The sequence below is a fragment of the Euprymna scolopes genome, chromosome 1 (assembly GCF_053919585.1).
Source record: "Euprymna scolopes isolate OS-2025 chromosome 1, ASM5391958v1, whole genome shotgun sequence".
Lineage (NCBI taxonomy): Eukaryota > Metazoa > Mollusca > Cephalopoda > Sepiida > Sepiolidae > Euprymna > Euprymna scolopes.
Genome location: NC_136482.1, coordinates 184,354,872 through 184,376,849, shown reverse-complemented (window position 1 = coordinate 184,376,849; position 21,978 = coordinate 184,354,872). Strand labels below are relative to the sequence as shown.

At 32.3% G+C, this 21,978-nt stretch overlaps 1 protein-coding gene across 4 annotated transcripts in view; it reads left to right on the top strand.

The window, feature by feature from the left end:
- The window catches only part of LOC145278208 (small G protein signaling modulator 1-like), a 359,099-nt gene that overhangs the window by 196,069 nt on the left and 141,052 nt on the right, over window positions 1-21,978 (top strand). For all 4 annotated transcript variants that reach the window (XM_080130507.1, XM_080130503.1, XM_080130500.1 and 1 more), the window contains one exon: window positions 15,991-16,125. In XM_080130507.1, the coding sequence (XP_079986633.1) occupies window positions 15,991-16,125 (135 nt within the window). The remainder of the gene's footprint in view (window positions 1-15,990; window positions 16,126-21,978) is intronic.

The following is a 21,978-nucleotide window of genomic DNA, read 5'->3' as shown; positions in this document are numbered from 1 at the left end:
TGCTCTGACTGCCTTTAAATGACCTTCCTGCTTCCTGTTAGTACCATCGCCTTATGGGTGGGGCCACAAATTCAGAAATTGCAGACACATGAGGAGTAACTCCCTCCCCTGAAAATGAGGTCACCTGAAAGCCATGGATGACAGTATTTAGTTCTCTCCTACTGCAAGAACTGTGACACCAGAATTGGAAAGTCGGATTGAGAAGTTAGCGCCCCCAAAGAGGTGCACTCTGACCTGCAAAAAGTGTTTGGGCAGCCCAAGTGGCATTCCCCGGTAAGCACACCTCAGGCGATTAGCAATGAAATAACCCCTTCTCAAAGAGAGAAAGCAAGGTCTAGGAGGTTGGACCTCCTAGAACTGCACAGAACTAAACTCCCACTTCAAAATCAACAGGGACTGGATATAACAACCTGTGATACCTTAAGAAAGGATCTTGGTAGTTGAGCAGTTCATGGTCTGGTTGTATAAATGGTCATGTGACTTGCAACACTATTCTGCCTTTACTTTGGCTAGGTGGGATTGTTGGAAATGTCTGATCTGATCAATCAGCTGGTCACATCATGCCTTAGCATCAGTAAGTTTGCCCCCAACCGTATTATTAAGTCTTCTACTTCTAAAAATCTAAATTTTATTTCTTCCTATTTATTTTCTCCCTAAATAGATACTAGAAAATGGTGGCTGAGGGTCAAAGAGCAAAGAAGATTACCAGTGACAAAGACTACTTTTTTATTGCATTTTCACCCCAAACAAGGCACATTGCCACTTTGATGTAAGGGGCTACTATCAATGACATAATCTACAGGGGTACTATGTGGGGAGTTGGGCAGCAAGATGTCGGTTCACATCACACTTGAGCTTTTGCATGTCAGTACAGTTGGGAAGCAGGAACCCAGAATGGAATTCCAAAGTCTAGCGGTTTGGGGGAAGAAAATACTGGAGTAGAAGGCTCTCTTACATCTAGGGATCTCTACGGTGAAGGGGTGGGATTTAGCTGCTTGTCAGGTTTGTTGGGGGTACGAGTGCTTGCAGTTTGTCGGAGCATTCATCGTTAAAGTACTTGTAGAACAGGCAGAGGGATGCTGCATTTCGTCGAGTCGAGTAATATTTTCACAGAGATTGCCAATGCCGAGGAGTAATGTTTTCAAAGAATAATGTTTCTACTCTCACTGTAAAATTTTGTTTTAAGAGTAATGTTTTCTAAAAGTATAAAATAATTAGCAGGCCACCCAGCGTTGCCCAGTCTTAAAATATACATAAATATTATATTTTAATTAATGCAGAATTCTCATTTATTATAAACAGAAATGCTGTAGGTATTAAATGTAACCTTAAATTCCTTTTAAAAAAAAAAAGGAAGTAAAAAAAAAAAAAAACTGCAAATATTATGTTTTTTCCTGAATCGTTCACTTTTTGTAAGTAAAAAGAAAAAATACATGAGCTGAGATCGAAACCAAAGCCTAAGGGCAGTGAGTCAAGTACGATAACCATTAGACCAGCATGATACGCCTTTAAAAGGTGTTTTCAAACTACTTAACATGATTAATCTGTAATGTGAACTATTCATGCATGCACATTCATGAAACGGCAAACCAATAAAAATTTGATGACTACCATGTACCAATTTTTTTAACCCCTTAGCAGCCCTTTCTTCTGAATGAAAACTGATTAAAAAGTTTTCCACATGTCTGAATATTATTTTGGAGAATCTGTTAAAAGAAGGATGATCTAAAAATGTTAATTTCCTGGTAAGATTATTCTCATAATTTTTTATTGAATAAACTGTTCCACTAGTGAAATTATTTTGTTTGTCACTAAATTATGTTTATAGTTTAATAACTTGGTTAATTTGATGATGCATTTAACTGACATAATTCAATAATTACAAAATATTTGCTAAAATATGAATTACATTATCGACTCTATTTGTTAATTTAATTTTTTTTTTATATAATTTTTGTTTTTAATTATGACAATCATTTTTTTACACAAAATTTATTATGTTTAGAGTTTAATAACTTGTTTAAATTGATGATGCATTAATTATGCTGACATAATTCAAAATTCAATAATTACAAAATATTTGCGAAGATATGAATTGCTTTATTGACTCTATTTGTTAATTTTATTTTTTTAATAATGCTTGTTTTTAATTACGATTGACAAATCATTTTTAAAACGAAATAGTAATTGTTTAATATTAACAAACAGAATATTCAATTATCATAAGTTTTTCTTTTCTATTATGAAAAGTAGAACAAAACAAACTGCAGATCTGTTTTGGTTTATAAAGAAACTAACATTCAGAAATCATTTTTATTTTCCTATTTCTTAGTATTATTAAGCCTCACTGACAGGAACAAATGTATGTGCAATTTTACTTCCTGGTGATCATGAAGAAAGTTGGAGTATATCTGAGTGTGAGGATAAAAGTTTATCCACTTTACTCTATGATTAATAAAAAATTATATTGATCAGGATTAATTATTGAAATTGATTGAAAGTACAGTTTTTCGTTTTGGCTTTTTTAACACAGATCAATATTTGTCATATATGACGCAGAAAACAGATTTAATTATGTATCTCGTATTAAAACATTCACTGACCATAAAGATACCAGGAGAAGATGGAAGATATATTGTTTTAACAAAAACTAAGACTTCAAAGAATGGGTTGATAGCAACAAATAGTGTATTTCATCGTTAGTTACAATTGTTTTAAGACTATTCGGACAAATCCAAACCTTGTTTAAAAATTTTCGTAAGAACAGCCTTTCTTCAGACTTACTGAATAAAAAACACTTTAACATATATTCTTATCATTTCCTTATAAGAGAAATAGTTTCCATAATGTTTTATTGTTAAAGTGTTTTTATTCAATAAGTCTGAAGAAAGTTGTAAGCTTGTTTAATTAAATAATATAGACAATTTGTGCCTACATAGTTCTTTTCTAATTTTCTAATGAGTTTTCTTTCTGATGAGAAGGACTGGTTTATTTAACTGCCATAATCGCTTTTAGATTCGTCTTTAGAGATAATTTTCAGTTAAGATGTGAAACTAATGTATTAAGAACGATTAGAATGAATATCCCTCAAAATATTTTTTAATGTACTAATTGTTATATGTATGGATCTGATATCATAACACATGATGCAAATATCCTTCAGGTTTTTGTGGATTTATGAGATCATGCCCAATTCCTTTTATTTTCTTTTTAAAATTAAAAAGTGCCTATTTTTCTGAAGAGTCTATGGCAGAAAATATTCAAAGAAAGTTGACATAATAATTATATAATTATTTCTGCACTACGAAACGGGTGCTGTTTAAAAAAAAATTACGTGTGGAAATAAATAAATTGTAAGATGAATAACATCTTGGAATTTGGAATATAGCTGCTTTGTCATCTATAAGGATGGAGTACTGCTGCCATATCTGGGCAGGAGCTGCTAAAAACAGCCTGTCCTGCCCTGACAGAGTACAAAATAGACTTTGTGGTTTAGTGGGGGGTGCTCTTTTCTCTTCCCTGCAACCTCTTTCCCATAGAAGAGACGTTGCGAGCCTGTCTTTGTTTTATCGTTATTTCCATGGCAGGTGCTCGTCTGAGCTCCAATCCCTCGTCCCCCCCTCGCCAATCTTTCACGAGAAACACCCGTCTGGCTGAAACTACTGTCAATAATTTTTCCCACTCTTTATCTGTGCCTAAATCCAAACGTAGATTCCATGAGCAAAGCTTTCTTAGAACTGCACGCCAGTGGAACTCTCTGCCGCTTGCCTGTTTCCCACCTGACTACAACTTGGACGTCTTCAAGTCCAACATAAACAAACTCCTGACAAACCGCCCCCGTAAGTAAAACACTCTATCAAAACCCCCAATACTAATGATTACTACAATACTATCTCATTGATTACTGTACACGCAATAACCCTTATCCCTGAATGGCCTTCAAGCCTTGATAAGTGGTGACACCCATGTAAAATATATATATATATATATATATACATATCACTCTGTACTGACTACAAAATTATTCTACCGCAAAAAAATCTTGTTTGATTGAAGTAACATAGAGATTACTCACATTCCTAGCAAAAAAAAAAATAAATAAATAAATAAATAACTTCCTATGATTACAAAATCAAGTGGAACTATTTAACCCATATTTGATAATTCCAGTAATTGCTTCTTGTGAAACATGTTAGTATTGCCCTACATAATGTCATATTTGTTTACCGCATTATTGTAAATCATTAATTGCTGGCCAGAATTGTTTGTTTCGATCCAATTGACACTTTTTGTAATATTTAAGAATACAATATTCTTTAAAAAAAAGAAAAAAGATTTTCTGATGCGTAGAAGTGTTTTTCTGAAAAAACTTTTTTTCTATTTTTAAAATTACAGTATTCAATAATTATTTAAGTATCTAGATAAACCAATTTCTACTATTTAAGTTCACTAAATCTATCTACTTCTACTATTATATAAAAGGAACTTCGTGTGTGTGAGTTCATTTCCTATAGACTCGAAAACAGCTGGACCGATTTTTATGAAATTTCGCACAAAGGTACTTTATGTGCCTGGCAGTGTTCTTTGATAGGTTTTGTATCAGAATGTCAAATAAGTATCGATAATGTCAGGCACCCAGGTTAATCTATAATATAAAGGGCAAAAATCCGTTTAAATGTATGTATGTTTGTATAATACTTTCAATAGAGGCAACGGAATTTCACGAAATCTGTATCATTTTGAAGCACAACCCTTCAGACGACATATCGAAAAATTGGCCAAAAACATTAATTCCTTCACCCTCAACTTTTGTACAGGGAGGGTCGGTTTTTTTCGCTAGCATTTTTACAAGTCATTCAACCCTCGCTTCCACAATGTCGCATAAAAGGCGTTATTTCAACCGCCTGTGACATCACAGCCACAGTGAGTACAGCGGTAAGACAGTTTTTTGGGGGTTTTTCCTCTTTTTCCTCTGGCGTGATATGGGTCGAGCCTCCTATTTTTTTTTTTTTTTTTTTTTTTTTGCTCAACCAACACTCTTACACACACCTCCACTTTCTTTCCCGCCTTTGCATCAAAGGTTCAAGCCTGCCTTCCTACTACAACTTTTTTTTTTTTTTTTTTTGCTCAACACACACCTCCAAACACTTGGGCAATGCCAGCCACCCAGGCTAGTTATATATAAGATAATTTTATAAAATCAACAGTAGGTTCTCTACAGTGCAATGTAGACTACAATGTATTGTAGGCTAAGTCACTGCAGGGAGGCATGTGAAACTTCCTCCTAGTGCACCATGATGGGTCTTCAACTAGAGCAAGCAATCAATTCATTTGATTGAAAAATGGGCGATTTCACCGATTTCAATTACAATAAAAATATGAGAGTGTGAAACATTCGTGGATTATTATTCAATCCTGGGCAACGTTGGATTTCCCTGCTAGTGTGTGTGTATGTATATATATATATATATAAACAGCTGAACGTCTGTGTGTGTGTCTGGTCACAAATAGGCTCCTATATGGTTGACTATTATAGAAAACTGATCACATATGATAGAAGATGTATCGAGACACAGGAATGGCTATGTTTGATCTGGCAGAATAGTAGTTCATTAAAATTGTGGGGTCTGCGTTCACGCCTGGTCCACAAAGTATGGAAATAAAAAATTTAAAAATGAAAAAAAAAACGTTTACAAGTGTTTTTGATATAGATGTACATAATAATACTTTGATAAGTATTTTTTAACTTAAATAGGGATGGTATAATAAAATTGTGGGGTCTGCGTTCGTGCCTGGCCTCCATAGAATAGAAATAGACACAAACTTTAATAAAGAATTTTCATATCTATCTGCATAAGTATACTTTGATAATTATGTTTCAGTTTGAAGAAATATGGTATAATAAAATTATGGGGTGTTCGTTCGCGCCTGACCTCCATAGAATGGAAATATGTCACAAAGTTTAACAAGGTTTTTTGATATAGATCCACAGATTATTGTGATAAGTGTTTCAGTGTGAACAGGTATGGTATAATAAATTATGGGGTTTATCTATTTTATTTTTAGTTTCATCATATTTTGCTTTGGTTTTGATACCCCCAAATTTGAAGCTATCTCTTTACAACCCTTCTTTTCATAACATATAATACTTTCATAAATCAGAGTCCATTTTCTCTAGGCTGTTTTTGAACCCAGTCAACGACGGGTACTTTTTCTAATATATATATATATATATATATATATATATATATATATATATTGGCTCTCTTCCCAGCATTGCCTGGTCATAAAATATGCTTCAATATGATATTTAATTTATGCAGATTTTGTATTTATTTTTATAGAGTCAATTTACTATCGATTGTTATATTATATTGTACGCAATACATAGTAGCGATTTCAAAAATAAAAAAAATAAACGATTTTGATGCCATCAGCTAGAATCGAAACCAAAACATATCATGCTCCAGCTTTAGTCATTACCATTTGAGCTATCATTAGAAGGATAAGAAATAATTAACAATGAATCGATTTTAATGAATATATGTATAAATTTGTCCATGTATATAAATAACACATTTAGTCGACTTACTCCTACCTAACTCTATTTTTTTTTTTTTTTTTAATTTTGACACCTGAGCAGCTATTTTTACTGGCTAAAAACCCAGAAAACAACAATCCACAAAAAAATGCAATCATTTTATCTGCTGAAACTCCAGTGTTTATCAAAAAGTGCTCAATCACAGACTATTTAAAATCTGATTTAATTGTAAAACATCCAGCCCAATGATGCTGTTTTTCTAAAGGAATTACAACAGAAATATGTATACACATATGTAGCCAATGTTTGTAGAAATACGTATTCTGGTAAAGGAAATGATCAATATAATTATTGCCCTCTCAGTATACACCCTCTCTCCTTGCATAAATCTTCGAGTTGTTATTCAATCTAGTCTTAGTCACCTCATAAATACTAAACTTTGTTCATACAGGCAGTATGGATTTAGGCAAGTTCGTTCCACTGCAGATATCATAATGATTATCTCCGAACACATATACCATACTCTAGACTAGGGTTTCCCAAAGTGATCTCCACAGAGCTCTGGGGCTGAGGCTGAGGGGCTCTGCAAGCCCTTTCTTTGACCAAATGTTTTATATGCAGACATTTAATTATTGATCTTTTTTTACTGGACACAAATATGATTCATAACTACAGGTGTAAAGAGTTTCAAGATGGTTCATGAAAAAGTAAATAAAAAATAAATTAAAAAAAAAATACAATTTTTGATTAAACAAAAAAAAAGAAAATGGTTGTAAACATGAAAGTATAGTAAAATCACAAACAGGAACAATTAATGAATAAGTATGCGTTAAAATTTGAAATTAATATTTTTTCATATTTATTTTAGAAATTATCTTGTTAGTGCTCTGTGAAAAACCTTTGCCCTGCTCAGGGGCTCCATGGTGTCCTGAAGTTTGGGAAACCCTACTGTAGGGTGATAGCCATTGATATATCCAATGCCTTTGACAGGGCTGGCATGAAGCTTTTCTCACAAAAATTAAATCATCTGCTATTACCGGATGAATACTCATACTCAACATAATCAGATTCTTCTTGGACAAAAGAAAAATGGAAATGATGTATTACAAGAAAAAAAAAAAAAAAAATGACTGATACAGAATTGCATTTTGTATTTTTTAAATAAAATGTATTTATAAAATTCATATCATGTACATTTTTTTTTTTAAATGGAAATCGCTCGAGACATGGCATGAAGCCACTTGATGTAAGAAGCTAATAAGAATGAAAGCCGATTATTACAAAGACAGGAGATACCTATTGACCTTAGATCTTAAAACAAACCAAGGCTGTAAGTAGAAGGAAAACTGAGTAGGAAGAAGAGTTCCAAGAAGAGTTGGAAAGAAACTACTGGAATAGTAAGCTGTATTACAATGAGGTATTACAACAAATTGATGGAGACCTCTAGGCCAACTAGTCAAACGAGTTGGAACAAAGGAAGCAGGGAATAGATCAGACAATTCTGAGGAACACGTGCCATAATAGTATTTATAGAAAAGACTAACAACATCACGTCTGTGAGAGAGAGGTTGCAGTGAAGAAAAAAGTGTGGGGACCAATGAAATTGCAGATACGTTTCTGCAATTTATCAAGAATCTTCAAATGCAACACAGATTCACCAACTACAAATTTCTAAAAATAAACAGAATCTCTTGAATCTATAACTAACTATTAATCTGATTGATTAAAATGAAAACATTTCCATGCTTGAATGTAAGTGACAAATTTTAATTTATAGACTGAACTCCTTAGAAACATATTTTGAAACAATTTTACAAAATCTTTAGCTAAAAAATTGATGTAAAATCTACGAGATGCCTTCAATAAGTATCCAGACTCTTTTTATGTGTTTTTTTATTGATAGTACACTTATGAAACTCTAGTCCCCTTCGAAGTAATCTCTTTCAACTGCAAGGCACTTGTACCGTTCTGACAACTTGTGGAAAACCCCATGGAAGTCCTCTTGTTTGAGCGTGTCAATGACCCTCATTACAGCCTCTTTCATCTCCTGAATTGTCTCATAATGACAGCCTCTAAGGTTTTCTTTGAACTTAGAGAATAACTAAAAGCCACAGGGAGCAAGTTTTGAACTATAGGGTGGGGGAGGAATTGTCTTGATGCCAATCTTGATCAATGACAAGAATGGAGTTACTCTTGGGACAAACTTCATGCAAATTTTCCACATTTTCAGTTCCTCATGGTTAATTGTGTGTACAATTCCCACACTGACATCAAACTGTGCATGACGGTCTTTATCAATGAAATTCTTTATTTGGCCAATCAACTCTGGTGTTCTGACTTCCTTACTCCTTCCACACGTCTCATCATCCCTTGCAGACTTCCTGCCTTCTTTGAATCTCTTATGCTACTCAAAAACTGATGCTAGATTCATGCAAGATGGTCCAAAATCAGTCTAAAGTTTCCCAAACGTTTCTGTGACATTTTTCCAAGTTTAAAACAGAATTTTATTGCATATCGTCCTCACATCTAGATTGCATTTTTGAAATTCATTAGCTGTGACAATCAGGCTTTAGTAGGGTGCATTTCAATTCCTGCTGTAGCTGTTCATTTAAACCTGAAATTATAAAAATTGGTCAGTCATCTCATAGTATGTATAGCAATAACATACTGAATTTTCAAGAGTCTATGACAATTTTAGATGCCTCTACAAAAAAGTCTGGAAATTTATCGAAGGAACCTTGTATATATCTATAAAGGCGAAATGTGTGTGTGTGAGCGCGAGAGAGAGGACAACTCTCAACCTATATACTCGAGATTTTATCTACAGACTTGAAATTTGATATACAAGATATTCAATGTGGAAAACTTTTTAATCAGTTTTCATCCGGAAAAAAAGGGCTGCTAAAGAGTCAAAATTTTAAAAATTGTTATGTGTGGGATCATTGGATCTTTATCTGCTTGTAAACTGTTTCATAACTGTGCATGCGTGGATCATTCACATGACAGCTTTCTTATGCTAAGAATAAGTATGTTTGAAAACACCTTTTAAAGAGCGTGGCAAGCTGGCCTAATGGTTATTGTACATGACTCACTGTCTTTAGGTTTTGGTTTCAATCTCAGCTTGAGTAGTTTTTTTTTGTTTTTTTTATATACAAAGAAGTGAACTGTTTAAAAAAAACAATACTCACATGCACATGTCTCAGTTTCTTTCCAATTTTTTTTACTTTATTTTTTTAAAGGAATTTAATGTTACATTTAATATCAAGCAACTCTCGGTACGTCTGCTAGCATATATATAAATCTGTAAAATTTTTATCCTCTTTCAAATATTAATGTTACATAATACTGACTTATGATGTTCGTTTTGATATCAACTTAATGATCTTTGATTCAATGATACTATGATTTGCTGTAATGTTGCACCAGTATCAGCTCAATTACCTTTGCTCCAATAGCTGCTTTTTGATCTTTGTTATGATATATTTACTGCAATATCAGCTTGATGACCTTTGCTCTGATAATGACTTATTACCTTTGTTGCGACATCTTTGTACTGATATTAGCTTGGTAGCCATTTTGTTGGTAACCTTTGCTCCTGTAGGAGTTTGCTAACCTTTACTCTGATGGCGGTTCGATTACTCTTGCTGCAATATCTTTATCCTGATATCAGCTCACTTACCTTTGCTCCAATAGTTGCTTTTTTTTTTTTCTTTTTATGAATGCCAATAAACTGATGTTGCAATGAAAATGAAACACAAAGTTAATTATACAAACCTATGAACTTGACAAATTAAAATAACAAACTTATCGCCCTACTGTCCTCCTAATTTATCAATTTGAGATATTAAAAACATAATTTTGAAAATCGTGTGTTTGTCGCATTTTGTTCTAATGCAATTCATCCCAGTGTCTATCATTATTTTTATACTAGCTTTTGATATCTACTTTTTATTTTTATTTTTATTTTTTTTGCTTATTAAACACGTCCACACATTTCAGTCATTAAATGTGCAGATTAAATTAACACACCTTAAGAATGGATCCGTTCTTATTAAATCTTTCATGTTATTACTGCTTTTGAACTAGGTTCATTTTATTGGTCCACCGACTTAGTCGGATTTCGACCTTAGAATTCATCCTTGTTGTATTTGATGATATTTAATTAATTTATTTTTCCCTTTCAGTTGCTTTTTTTATTTTAAATTTTGTTTTTAAACCCATTATTTATTGATTTGAAATCTATTTTAGAAAATCACATGCAATTAGAAATCTTAAAAATTTGTAAAGTTTTAACAATAAGTGTAAGACATAAATCAACCTTTTACCACTAAATTGTACTTTCAAGTCACCTTTCAAAAAGGAGGTATTTCTTATTCTTATGGTTCAACAAGTGAATGAGGGGTTTGTTTATGTTTGTGCGTCAGTTGCACGCTAACTTCTGTCACGTGTGGGTTTCATGATTAAATTTTTTTTTTTTATTACATTAAAAATAATTCCAGTTGTAAAGGGTTAATAAATATTCTTCAAATTTCAGTATTTTTGGTGTATTTCAAATGAGTTTTAAGACATTTATATGAGCACAATCTCCCATTTGAAAAGTAAAATATTTCAAATTTGTATTGAATTTGACCTCTAATTCTTTTTCTTTATTACGTTATTAGTTATGTCCACACATTTCTATAAGCAATTCCATCAGTCAGTTATGCTCGGGTTTGAAATAGCATCTTCATCACAAAATATGGATGCACCAAGCAAAATGACCTAATTTGCCATTTCTTAAGCAATAGCCGTAAATTTTAAATATTTTCTAGAACTCAAACTATATAATAGATTTGGATCAAAATTGGAATAAGGATTCTAGGCATATGATTTATTATCATCATATTTTGGTTCTAATCTTTGTAAGGGGACATAAAAGTGGTGAAAAACTGTTTTATTTGAGGAATTGATTTTACATATCCTGGGACGGGTATGCTACTACTAGTTATATATAAATGCATCCACATAAAACCTTTTTTTCTTTAATAAAATTCATATTTTTTCAGAAGGTTTAATTAAATATATATATATTTATATTATAATTTAAATAAATAGAATCTGTATTATTCGGGTTATACAAATTACAGCTCTCATTTTGGAAGTTACTCTCGCAATGTTTCAGCCAATATAATCTCGACCTTTTTGTGAGAATAACATCTAAGATGAGAAGAGAAATCTGAACAATCAAAATAATATAAATTATCAATCTCCATCTCAAACAAAATGAGTATGTTTACTTTTCTGGTTTCACCAAACAGCTCTGTATATTTTTAATGTATATAGCACATGTTTTTCTTTTTAATATTTATTTTCTGCAGTTCTTTATTATTTTTTCAACAAATTATGATAAATAATTATGTCTGCCTTTTTAAGAAACTCGTTTCTTATCGCTGAGCACTTTCGCTTGAATTAAGTCAGTCAATTTAGCTCTCATGCGTGGATCATCATATAACCATTAGATCACTCTGACTGACGTAAAAAAAAAAACATTTAAAAATAAAATGTTTAAATTTCAACATTATTTCACGTGGTTAACGGTAGCCGAATGGATACAGTTCCTGCTGGTGAAGCCGGAAATGGTTTCTGTCGCCGGGTTCAGGTCTATCGACTGGTATTAATTGTGACACCCTGCACTGAGGATTTCCGAAAGGATGAAACACTAGTGTCTGTAGGTATTTAATAATTATTTTAATAATTATTATAGTAAATATATATTATTTACTATAATAATTATTAAATATCTACAGACACTAGTGTTTCATCCTTTTGGGAATCATCAGTGCAGAGTGTCACGATAATTACCAGTTGATAGATTTGAACCCAGCAAGAGAAGTCATCTCTGGCTTCATTAGCAAGGACCTAATCCATTCTTCAGCCACCATTAACCGTGAGAAATACTGTGGAAATTTAGACATTTATTTCTTTAAATGTTTTTTTAAACGTGTGTGTGTGTATATATATATATATATATATATATATATATATATATATATATGGGTTTTTTTGGGTTTTTTTTTTAAAGCGGAAGACCAGTACCCGCATTAAGCTGGTCTGCAGTTTAATTTGTTGCTGGCTATCTTGCTCTTGCTTGTTGCTAGATCTCAACATTTTGAACCGAGAGAGAGACTTAGCTGTCGTACAAAGCTAAGACTCTGTAACATCATCTTTGTATAGATACTCCCTCAGGCATTTGGGCTCATGGACTTTAAGTGTCTGAGGGAGTGGCACTCGTCTGACAAGACGTTGCAATCATCATATATATGTATGCACACACATATAGGATGTCTCAAAAAATGTTCTCACACTTTAATTGTTATCAGTGTCGTCTGGACAATAAATACACATCAATTATAGCATTTGCGAACATGATTCTTTAATTACATTTATTATTCTTCCATATTCAAAGCTATTTCATATCACTCTATTCGTAAATAAATATTTTATCGTCATTTGAAGTGCGAGTACAAGAGTACATTTTTAAGACACCTTGTGTGTGCGTGTGTGTATAATATATTTAATCATTTAATGCAATTGACAGTGACAATAAAGTCTTTTTTTATCCTGCCAAGTTTACTCTGTATGACTATAATTGTTTTGTTAACAGTCAATCTTGAATTTAGACAAAGAAGTAACTTCTGTATTTGCTTTAAAATTGTTGTCCGCCATTTTATTGAATATTTTATAATTCAGCTGTTAATATATTTATATTATTATTTGTTCATGGCTTTGCAATAATTTGCTTGAAATATGGAACTTGCAAATAGACATACATTTTATTGATGTTATTTTGTTTGAGAACAAATAAAAAGGTTTTAAATGCATTTTGGATTTTGTTCTATTGAGCTGTAATATTTTTATTTTCAGTTAAAAGCAAAAATATACATTTCGTCATTTTAAAATAACAATCCTATTTAAAAATCTAGATCATTTTTGTTCAAATGTGTTGCAATAAAAGCGATATATATATATATATATATATATATATATATGTATGAGCAAACAGTTAATAAAACATGTTAAAAAACACTTTGAAATGAGTTAAAAACATATTTAATCTGAAAAGGAAACACTAGATAAGTGGATAGTCCTTACTCCGCGGAGTTTCGAAGAAATACTTTCCTTCTCATCAGAGGGTAGGAATTAGCAAAATGCGGGATCTGATTTTGCATGCAAAAGTATTTGATGAAACAACAAGTAAGTCAAAGATCTTACTTGATAACAAAAAAAGTGAAGCAGAGGGAATATGGTGAAGAAAAAGGTGATTACACGTGAATGGATAATCTGGTGGAAGATAAATAATCCAGTGACGGTAAAATCCAAATATATAACGTCAAGAAAGTTAATTGAATTTCCATTTGCACAATTAAAATCCAAGGAAATCTCGTATCAGTAGTGATAGACATGTTATATATGTGTGTGTGTGTGTATATATATATATATATATATATATATATATATATATATATATATATATATATATATATATATATAACATGTCTCTATCACTACTGCAGCAAAAGGATTCTCTCTACTAATAAAATTTCAGTTTAAAAAAGTAACAATCTTTTATTTTGATAGACGTTATGATATTTGTTTTCTCCAAATAAACAACAGGCCTTCAAATCAAGACAAACATATTTTTTAACCAAACACGTTTGGTTAGCTTAGGACCCAAAGACAAAGTTCTCTTAGAACTACAGATCCAACAGATTCTCTTCTGTTGAAACATATACCGTACTTTGGTGTAATTGTGCCAACTAAAAAAAAAGTGCTCATGCGTGGTTGCCAAAAGATCACTTTTAGCTAGTTGCCGCAATTTCCTAAAGTATGGTACTAATATTGGTGTCGTGTATAGTAGACCACCTAGTTACTTAAAAAAAATAATGAACCATTTTATCTATGGACATAAAAATACTAACTCTCCAAGGGTTCTCATATCTGGAGGATCATTAATTTTTTTTTTTAAACTTAAGTGGCTTATAATCACAGCATAAAACCTCCTATCCAAGAAGGCATTATTATTTCAAAGGTTAATTCATTTCTTGAGTGGTTTCCCTTCTCTTGGCTAAATATTTCTCTCACTGCAGACCTGTTGTTCGCATGCATTGCAACTACTAAATATGCCGTCTTGTGCATGCATACACTTTTTGTTACTTAGTAAATTCTTTTTTAATCACATCAGCCACCTTTAGTGCAACTTTTTCTTTAAAGTAGTATATTAATTTTCTTATGTTGTACTGCTTGATAAGCTCAGTAAGACGAACACTATTCTGATAATTATAAGTGTATCATAATGTTCACATTATGCTAGTCTGACTACAACTGATGCTCTGTAAGATACTAGCATTATGCAATAGTCTACAAGTTAGGGTTTGTGTGTTCATGCATGCAACACAAAATCCCACATGTCTGTCTGTGTTCGTACAACCGATGTAACCTCTGATCTTCATGTATATTTTGTTGAACTTAAGAATCTTTCTGTTGAACTCGTGAATCAGCACAAAATTTTGAGTGGAACCTTTTATTTAATCCACAGGAGTAGCATGCTCTCATTCCAGCAGCCATGACCCAGTAGAAGTCTTAAGTAATTCGCAATTTTGTTCTTAGTATCGTCTGTATTGAGGATTGAATTTTCAACCTCCAAAAGATTGTCACTTAAAATTGAATTTTACCAAGTACTTCATCCATTACGGCACGGGTCTGCAAGAATTCCTGATGTAACAGATATAGAATGCAACTGTGAATTACTTAAGACTTCTACTTGGTCATGACTGATGGAATGAGAGCATGCTATGGATGAAATGAAGAGTTCTGTTCAAAATTCCGTGCAGATTACCAGATTTGACACAAAGATTCTTGAGTTGGACATGATAAAACTGAAGAAGATTAGAGGTTACATCATCCAAAATGTTGTGAAAATAACACTCAAAATAAGAACGACAATCTGAATAAACCAAACAATACAAAATGAAATTAGTTTTTATGAATAGATTTGTTTGTGGTTTGGGGGAGTTTGTGAACTGAAATAACACTGCATTTATTGAATTGTGCATTTGCTAAGTCTGAACATACTTTCAGAAAAGCATAACTCTCAGAAAAATATTGGCATTTGCAAATTGTATTCTCTAACTTTTTGTCACTTGTGTAAATGTTTACCATTTTTCACAGAAAATGAAAAAAATACTCCTCTCTGATATAATAATGATGCTCACCCCCAAGGGTTCATAACCGTAATTGCATGGTTGCCAGGCTTGCTACACATTTGTTATACATTTTAGAATTGGTTTCAAAAGATTTTCATGACTTGCATATTTTTATTATTATTATTGCTTCATTGGTTCTTATTTTCATTTTCTTAATCATTGTGTCAAATCATTAAATGAATAATTTATTTTTCTTTGCTTTTTTAGAAAGTCTTTGGATAGTGCAAAAGCTCAACCTAAGAAAACTCTTCCTTCCTACAGTCCAAAGTATCTGTGGTTAAGAATTGCTATATTTGAAAAGCAACTCGCCAAAATATTGGATTACCTTGTGCAAAATAGCAGGTAAATATTTCAAAATATCCTATAAATTTTTCTATAAAAAAAAAAAAGAAACCTGTAATTTTTTTGCTAATTTATACTTTATTTATCTTGATTTCTCCATTTTATTTTTTTAACAACTTTTTTAATTATATTTAATTCTAATATTTTAGAGGATTCATTTCCTACACAATGTATGCTCAAGAAGCAGTTATTAATTTAAATCGTTGATTTAAAAATTATGGAGGCATTTAATTTTTATATTTTCAAATGTTAACGTCACTTTTTAAAAACAATTTATAAAGTGTATTCTATGTAAACAATTTTTAAAAAACTTGAAAAAAATATGAAACTTACTGTGAATACATTTCAGTAGAATCTTTTTTGTTGACAAAAAAGTATGATTGATACTGGTACAGTTTGTGACCCATGCTGAAACCAACTTTCAGCAGTTTACATAAACAAGCAGAAGATACCAATACACTTAATCAATTAGATTTTTAGCAAACTACAATTTGAGTAAATTGTAAAAATTCCTTCTGTTAAGATTATTCATTAGCGATAAAAAATTTTAGCATTTAAGGACAAATGATTCAGTCTCTTGAATTTTTTTTTTGTTTTGAAGGACTAAAAAACTAACCTAACCCTAAATACATGCTCCCACCCAAAATGTAAAAAAAAAAATTTTTTTTCACCCAAACTCTAAACTAACCCTAACCTAGTAGGTTTGGTCCAAAAGCAAACTAATGAAAAACAAAATAAAAAAACAATTTATATGTTATTTTTTATTTATTTGTTTTTTACTTTTGGAATCCTTTGAGATATGGCTTCATAATGTGTGTATTCATTTTTTGTGGACTGTTATCCTTATCATGAAGATGAGGATAACGGTCTGCAAAAAAATAAATACACAAAAACAATTTATCAAAACAAAAAATATTAATTAAACAAGCCTTAACTTTCTCTTGAAAATAAAAAGTTGTTTCATCATATTTTCTTCCTCAAATATTTTTTTATAAAATTTTACAAAAAACTATTTTTTTTGTTATTTGCTTTAAATATTGTTTTGCTATTTTTTTTGTTTGATAGCATTGCCGCATTTTGATTTGGAGGCTGGGTCATTTTCATTCAGCACCTTCTTGCTCTTTATCTAAAGTCGGTCAAAAACTGTATCAGTAGCAAACTATTTAGTTAGCCTTCTATTAAAACAAGTTTCAAGTGTGCTGTCACCCTTAGATGTCATTACTCCCAGATACATTCTGCTCGTACATGCCTATGGATTAAATAGAATAATTTTAAGAATATTTACAAAATATGCATCTGCGAAACAAGAACTTTAAGCATAGAAACTTGTACTAAAATTATTTGATTCAACATTAAATGATCCCAAAAGAGTTGACATGTCTTAAAACCAAACAATCAAAAACAAATGCATTTTATTGTAGAGTATCCCCACCTCCACTTTACCATCTTTAAAAGGTGCAGGAATGATCGTGTAGTGATTAGCTTTTAGTTTTGATTGCTCATTGACTCACTGCCTCGAAACAAAGACGATGTCAGCCATTAAAGTGCATTTTCTGCATTTTGAATACATGTCTCATATATGCGACCAGCTTTTAAACTGCATGTTTTCATTGCAATTATGTATGAAACTATTTTTACTGCTTCTTCGGCAAATTTCTGTTTGTTGAATGAAACTTTACATAGCTTGGTTCTCAAGCCTCTTGGAAATGGGCAAACATATTTCTCTCTTGGCCAAAGTTAAGACACAGATAAATAAATTATGACATTTAGTCTTTAAAATTTTAAAAAATTTTATTTTTTATGGAAATCACACCAGACAAGGCATGAAGCCATTTGATGTAAGGAGCTAAAAAATCTATCTATATATCTATAAAAGTGAACGTGCTCTATGTAATAACTCTGTCAATTTTAAGACTCGAAATTTCATATACAAAGTACTGAGATTTGGGAAAAACTTTGTGATCGGTTTTCGGCCAGAAATTTGGCTGTTAAGAGGTCAAAGTTCAACGATTTGACCTTTGAGAACTCTACCCAACTCCTCCGACAATTTTGGGTCTAAACACTTGAAATTTTAAATATAGGTTCATTGGACATAGATCTAACTTAATAACTTGATTTAAGCCCAAAACAAATGTTAAGGGGTCATAATAGGGGTCAAAATTAAAAATAAAATTGACCTCTGCAGTCTCTACCAAATTACTCAGACAATTTCTGGTCTAAACATTTGAAATTTGACATAAAGGGTATTCAGAGATAGGGTAAGCTTTTTAATCGGTTTGGGTTGAAAATTTTTACTTACCAATATATAAATGTATGTGTGTTTGCATGTCTGCCTAAAACTTTCGACAGAGGCGACGGATTCTCACAAGATCAGTATCGTTTTAAAGTCCGACCTTTCAGACGACAAATATCGAAAAATTGGCTAAAAACATTAATATCTTCACCTTCAACTGGGAACTTTTCTACCAGGGGGGGGGTCGCTTTTTTCGCCGATATTTTTTAAAGTCATCCTCTCCTTTCGATTGTCTAGCCCTAATTTTAAAAAATGTCACTTTCGGTGTGGTGGTGGTCGTAACAGCATAGACGTCAGGTCTTTTCCCCATTCTTTTCCTCCTTTGCGGTACGGATTCGAGCCTGCCTTCCTACTACCACTTTTTTTTTTTGCTCAACAGACACATCCAAACACCCGGGCAACGTCAGGCTGAAATGGTAGTATATCAATAAAAGTGAAAGTGTCTGTTTGTCTGTCTGTGTACATTTCCCTACACAATAACTCTGTCAATTTTAAGTCTGCAGACTAGAAATTTCATATACAGGGTACTGTATCTTTGGGAAAATCTTTGTAATCGGTTTTTGGCCAGAAATTTGGCTGTTAAAGGGTCAAAGTTCGACGATTTGACCTTTGAGAACTCTACCAAACTCCTCCGCCAATCCGCAAACTTGAAATTTTAGATATAGGTTCCTTGGACATAGATCTAACTTAATAACTTGATTTGAACCCAAAACAATAAATGTTAAGAGGTAATAATAGGGGTCAAAGTTTTAAAAAATTTGACCTTGGCGGTCCCTACCAAATTACTAAAGACAATTTCCAGTCTAAACATTTGAAATTTTACATAAAGGGTATTCAGAGATAATGCAAGCTTTTTAATCGGTTTGGGTCGAAAATTTGAGCTACAAATGTATAAATCTATGTTTGCATGTCTGCCTAAAACTTTCGACAGAGGTGATGGATTTTTACAAGATCAGTATCGTTTTGAAGCTCAACCCTTCAGACGACAAATACCAAAAAATTGGCTAAAACATTAATTTCTTCACCCTTGGCTGGGCACTTTTCTACAGGGAGTGGTTGCTTTTTTCACCGATATTTTTTAAAGTCATCCCCTCTTTTCGATTGTCTTGCCTTAGTTAAAACCTACGTCACTTCCGGTTTGGCGATGGTCGTAGCAGCAAAGACGTCACTTTTTTTCACATTCTTTTCCTCCTTCGCGGTACGGGTTTGAGCCTGCCTTCCTCCTACCACTTTTTTTGCTCAACACACACCTCCAAATGCCTGGGCAACGCCGGGCACCCATGCTAGTAAATAATAAAAAAAGAAGAAAAATAAGCCAGCGATAAGTGTTGACAGATTTCTCAGAAACATCACTCATTGAATGTGAGGACTAAAGAATAAAATAAGGGAAGTGAGAGTTACGAAGCTGCCGAAAGTAATCAAATTAAAATGACAAAATCAAATGCATTTTCAGTTTTTTAACAAAATGTTAAATATTTCATGTTTCTGCTTTCAAATTTTGCTTTCATTCATATTAAATTTGCAAGATTATTTTTTAGAACTCAACGTTTTTGGGCCAAATTGTGCGAGTTTTATTTTAAAAAGCGAAATTCAAAAAAGTCTAAACCACTTTTTAAAAAAAAAAAAAAAGAAAAAAAGAAAAGAGGGCTAAATTCGCAAAACTTGGCCTAAAAACTGGTTCTAAAATGGGTGACCGATTTACTAGAACATTGCATTAGAAACTGAGCACCCCTTACAAATATTTAAATATTGCTGAGAGTTTTTATAATTGGCCCTATTTGAAGAGAATTGACACTGGAGAGAGAGAGAGAGAGAGAGAGAGAGAGAGAGACTAATGTCCCCTTGTATTGTCGCAGGAGGTATATATTATGTATACATGTGTCTTGTACATATAAATGTGTCTAAATTCATACATCATCTAGTGGTATAAAATGTTCTTCTAAAAAATGTGTGTGAATACAGAATGTATATACGTGTCACAGTCTTCTATATGATGTGTGTATATAAGTGTGTTCATCTAATCTAGTTTTTCTTTTGTTCGTTGAATTGATGCATGTATAACACTTACAACAGTGTTAATATATTAACAGATACAGTTTAACAAGACATGTAACATTTACATTAGAAAGGGACAAATAATAGTTCTCTGGGGTTTTAACATCGGGCAATAAGAGAAACATACCTGGTCTATCTTTGGTCTTCATTTGACTGATCTTGGAAAAGCTGCAATGAAGACTCGTACAACTTGAAATCCTCGTGGTATTTACAGCAGCTTTATTTACTGAATATTCCTCCCCCCATTGGAAAGCTGCAACGATGGTCCTAGACTATCACCATTTCTGATCCTCTCTACTGGGAGTCATCACCATTCATGGACCGTCTTTCTTCTCCTGGCCACCACTCTATCTGTTCTCTCTCACTCTCAGCTCTTGACTAACAAAATGATATGCGTTTTTCAAACTCTCTCTCCTAAAGTCCGCATCACTTTAAGTGACCTACACATAATGCCACGTCAGACTCTAGAGGTCAACCTATTTTTAAATTATTGTTTGTGTTCTAACGTTCTTTTCTATTAAAACATCGTAACATAAATAATTTTATCTGGATATATTTATTTCACTATGATAACATTGTTTACATTCTATTTTTATGAATTTAATAATGATCATCATAATCGTCGACTAGCACACCTTCGGTGTTGTTCTGCCAATATTTAACAGCTAATCATCTACTTTCTAACTTACTAAAATGAGTGACGTACATGGACAGAAAGATCGAGGTAACATTTTGTTTAGGTTATTCTACATTGTTGACTGTGTCTCATTTGCACGGCTTCCACAGAGAGACTGATTTGAAAAACCTTTGTCTCTCTTAGCTTGAAAATGTGGCATCACTCATCTTCATTTAATCCATAGCTCTATTTTGTCCACTGTCCAACCTACTGCCCCCCCTTCAACCCAACCCTACATTAGTCATCTCAGAAAATGGTTCTGTTTTGCAGATCTGGATTATTATAATGCATTCGGTGTGCCCCTTACCAAATTCATACTACCCAACTTAATCGCCATTCACACAAGATTCCTAATACATAACGCTATTTTATCATCATGTATTCTATTATTGTTCTTTAAGAAGTATATCAAGTAGTGTTATTTATAAGATGAAAGACATCAATGTTTGTGCTGTCACTGTTTATGTTGCGTTGTTTCAGATTATTGTTGAAGATAGAAAATAGTATCATATTTTTAACATGTTCACACATTATTCAACAACAAAATACCAAGTTTTTTTTTTAAATTTTAATTTATCTTTTCACTTTCAAAACGTAACTTTTTAATAGTATTTTAGTTTTAGTAAGAAAGATTCATTTCATTAGTTTTTAACACCATTTTTAAAGGTAAATAGTAAAAGTTAACTGATCTAAGATTGATTTCAGAAAATAATAAGCCATATCTAAAGAATCTTGCCCCTTCTCTATTTTTTATTTTCGCCTTTTTTTTTTTTTTTTTTTTTTTTTTTTTTTGTTTCTCAATTTTTTCCGTGGATTATTATCGAATGGA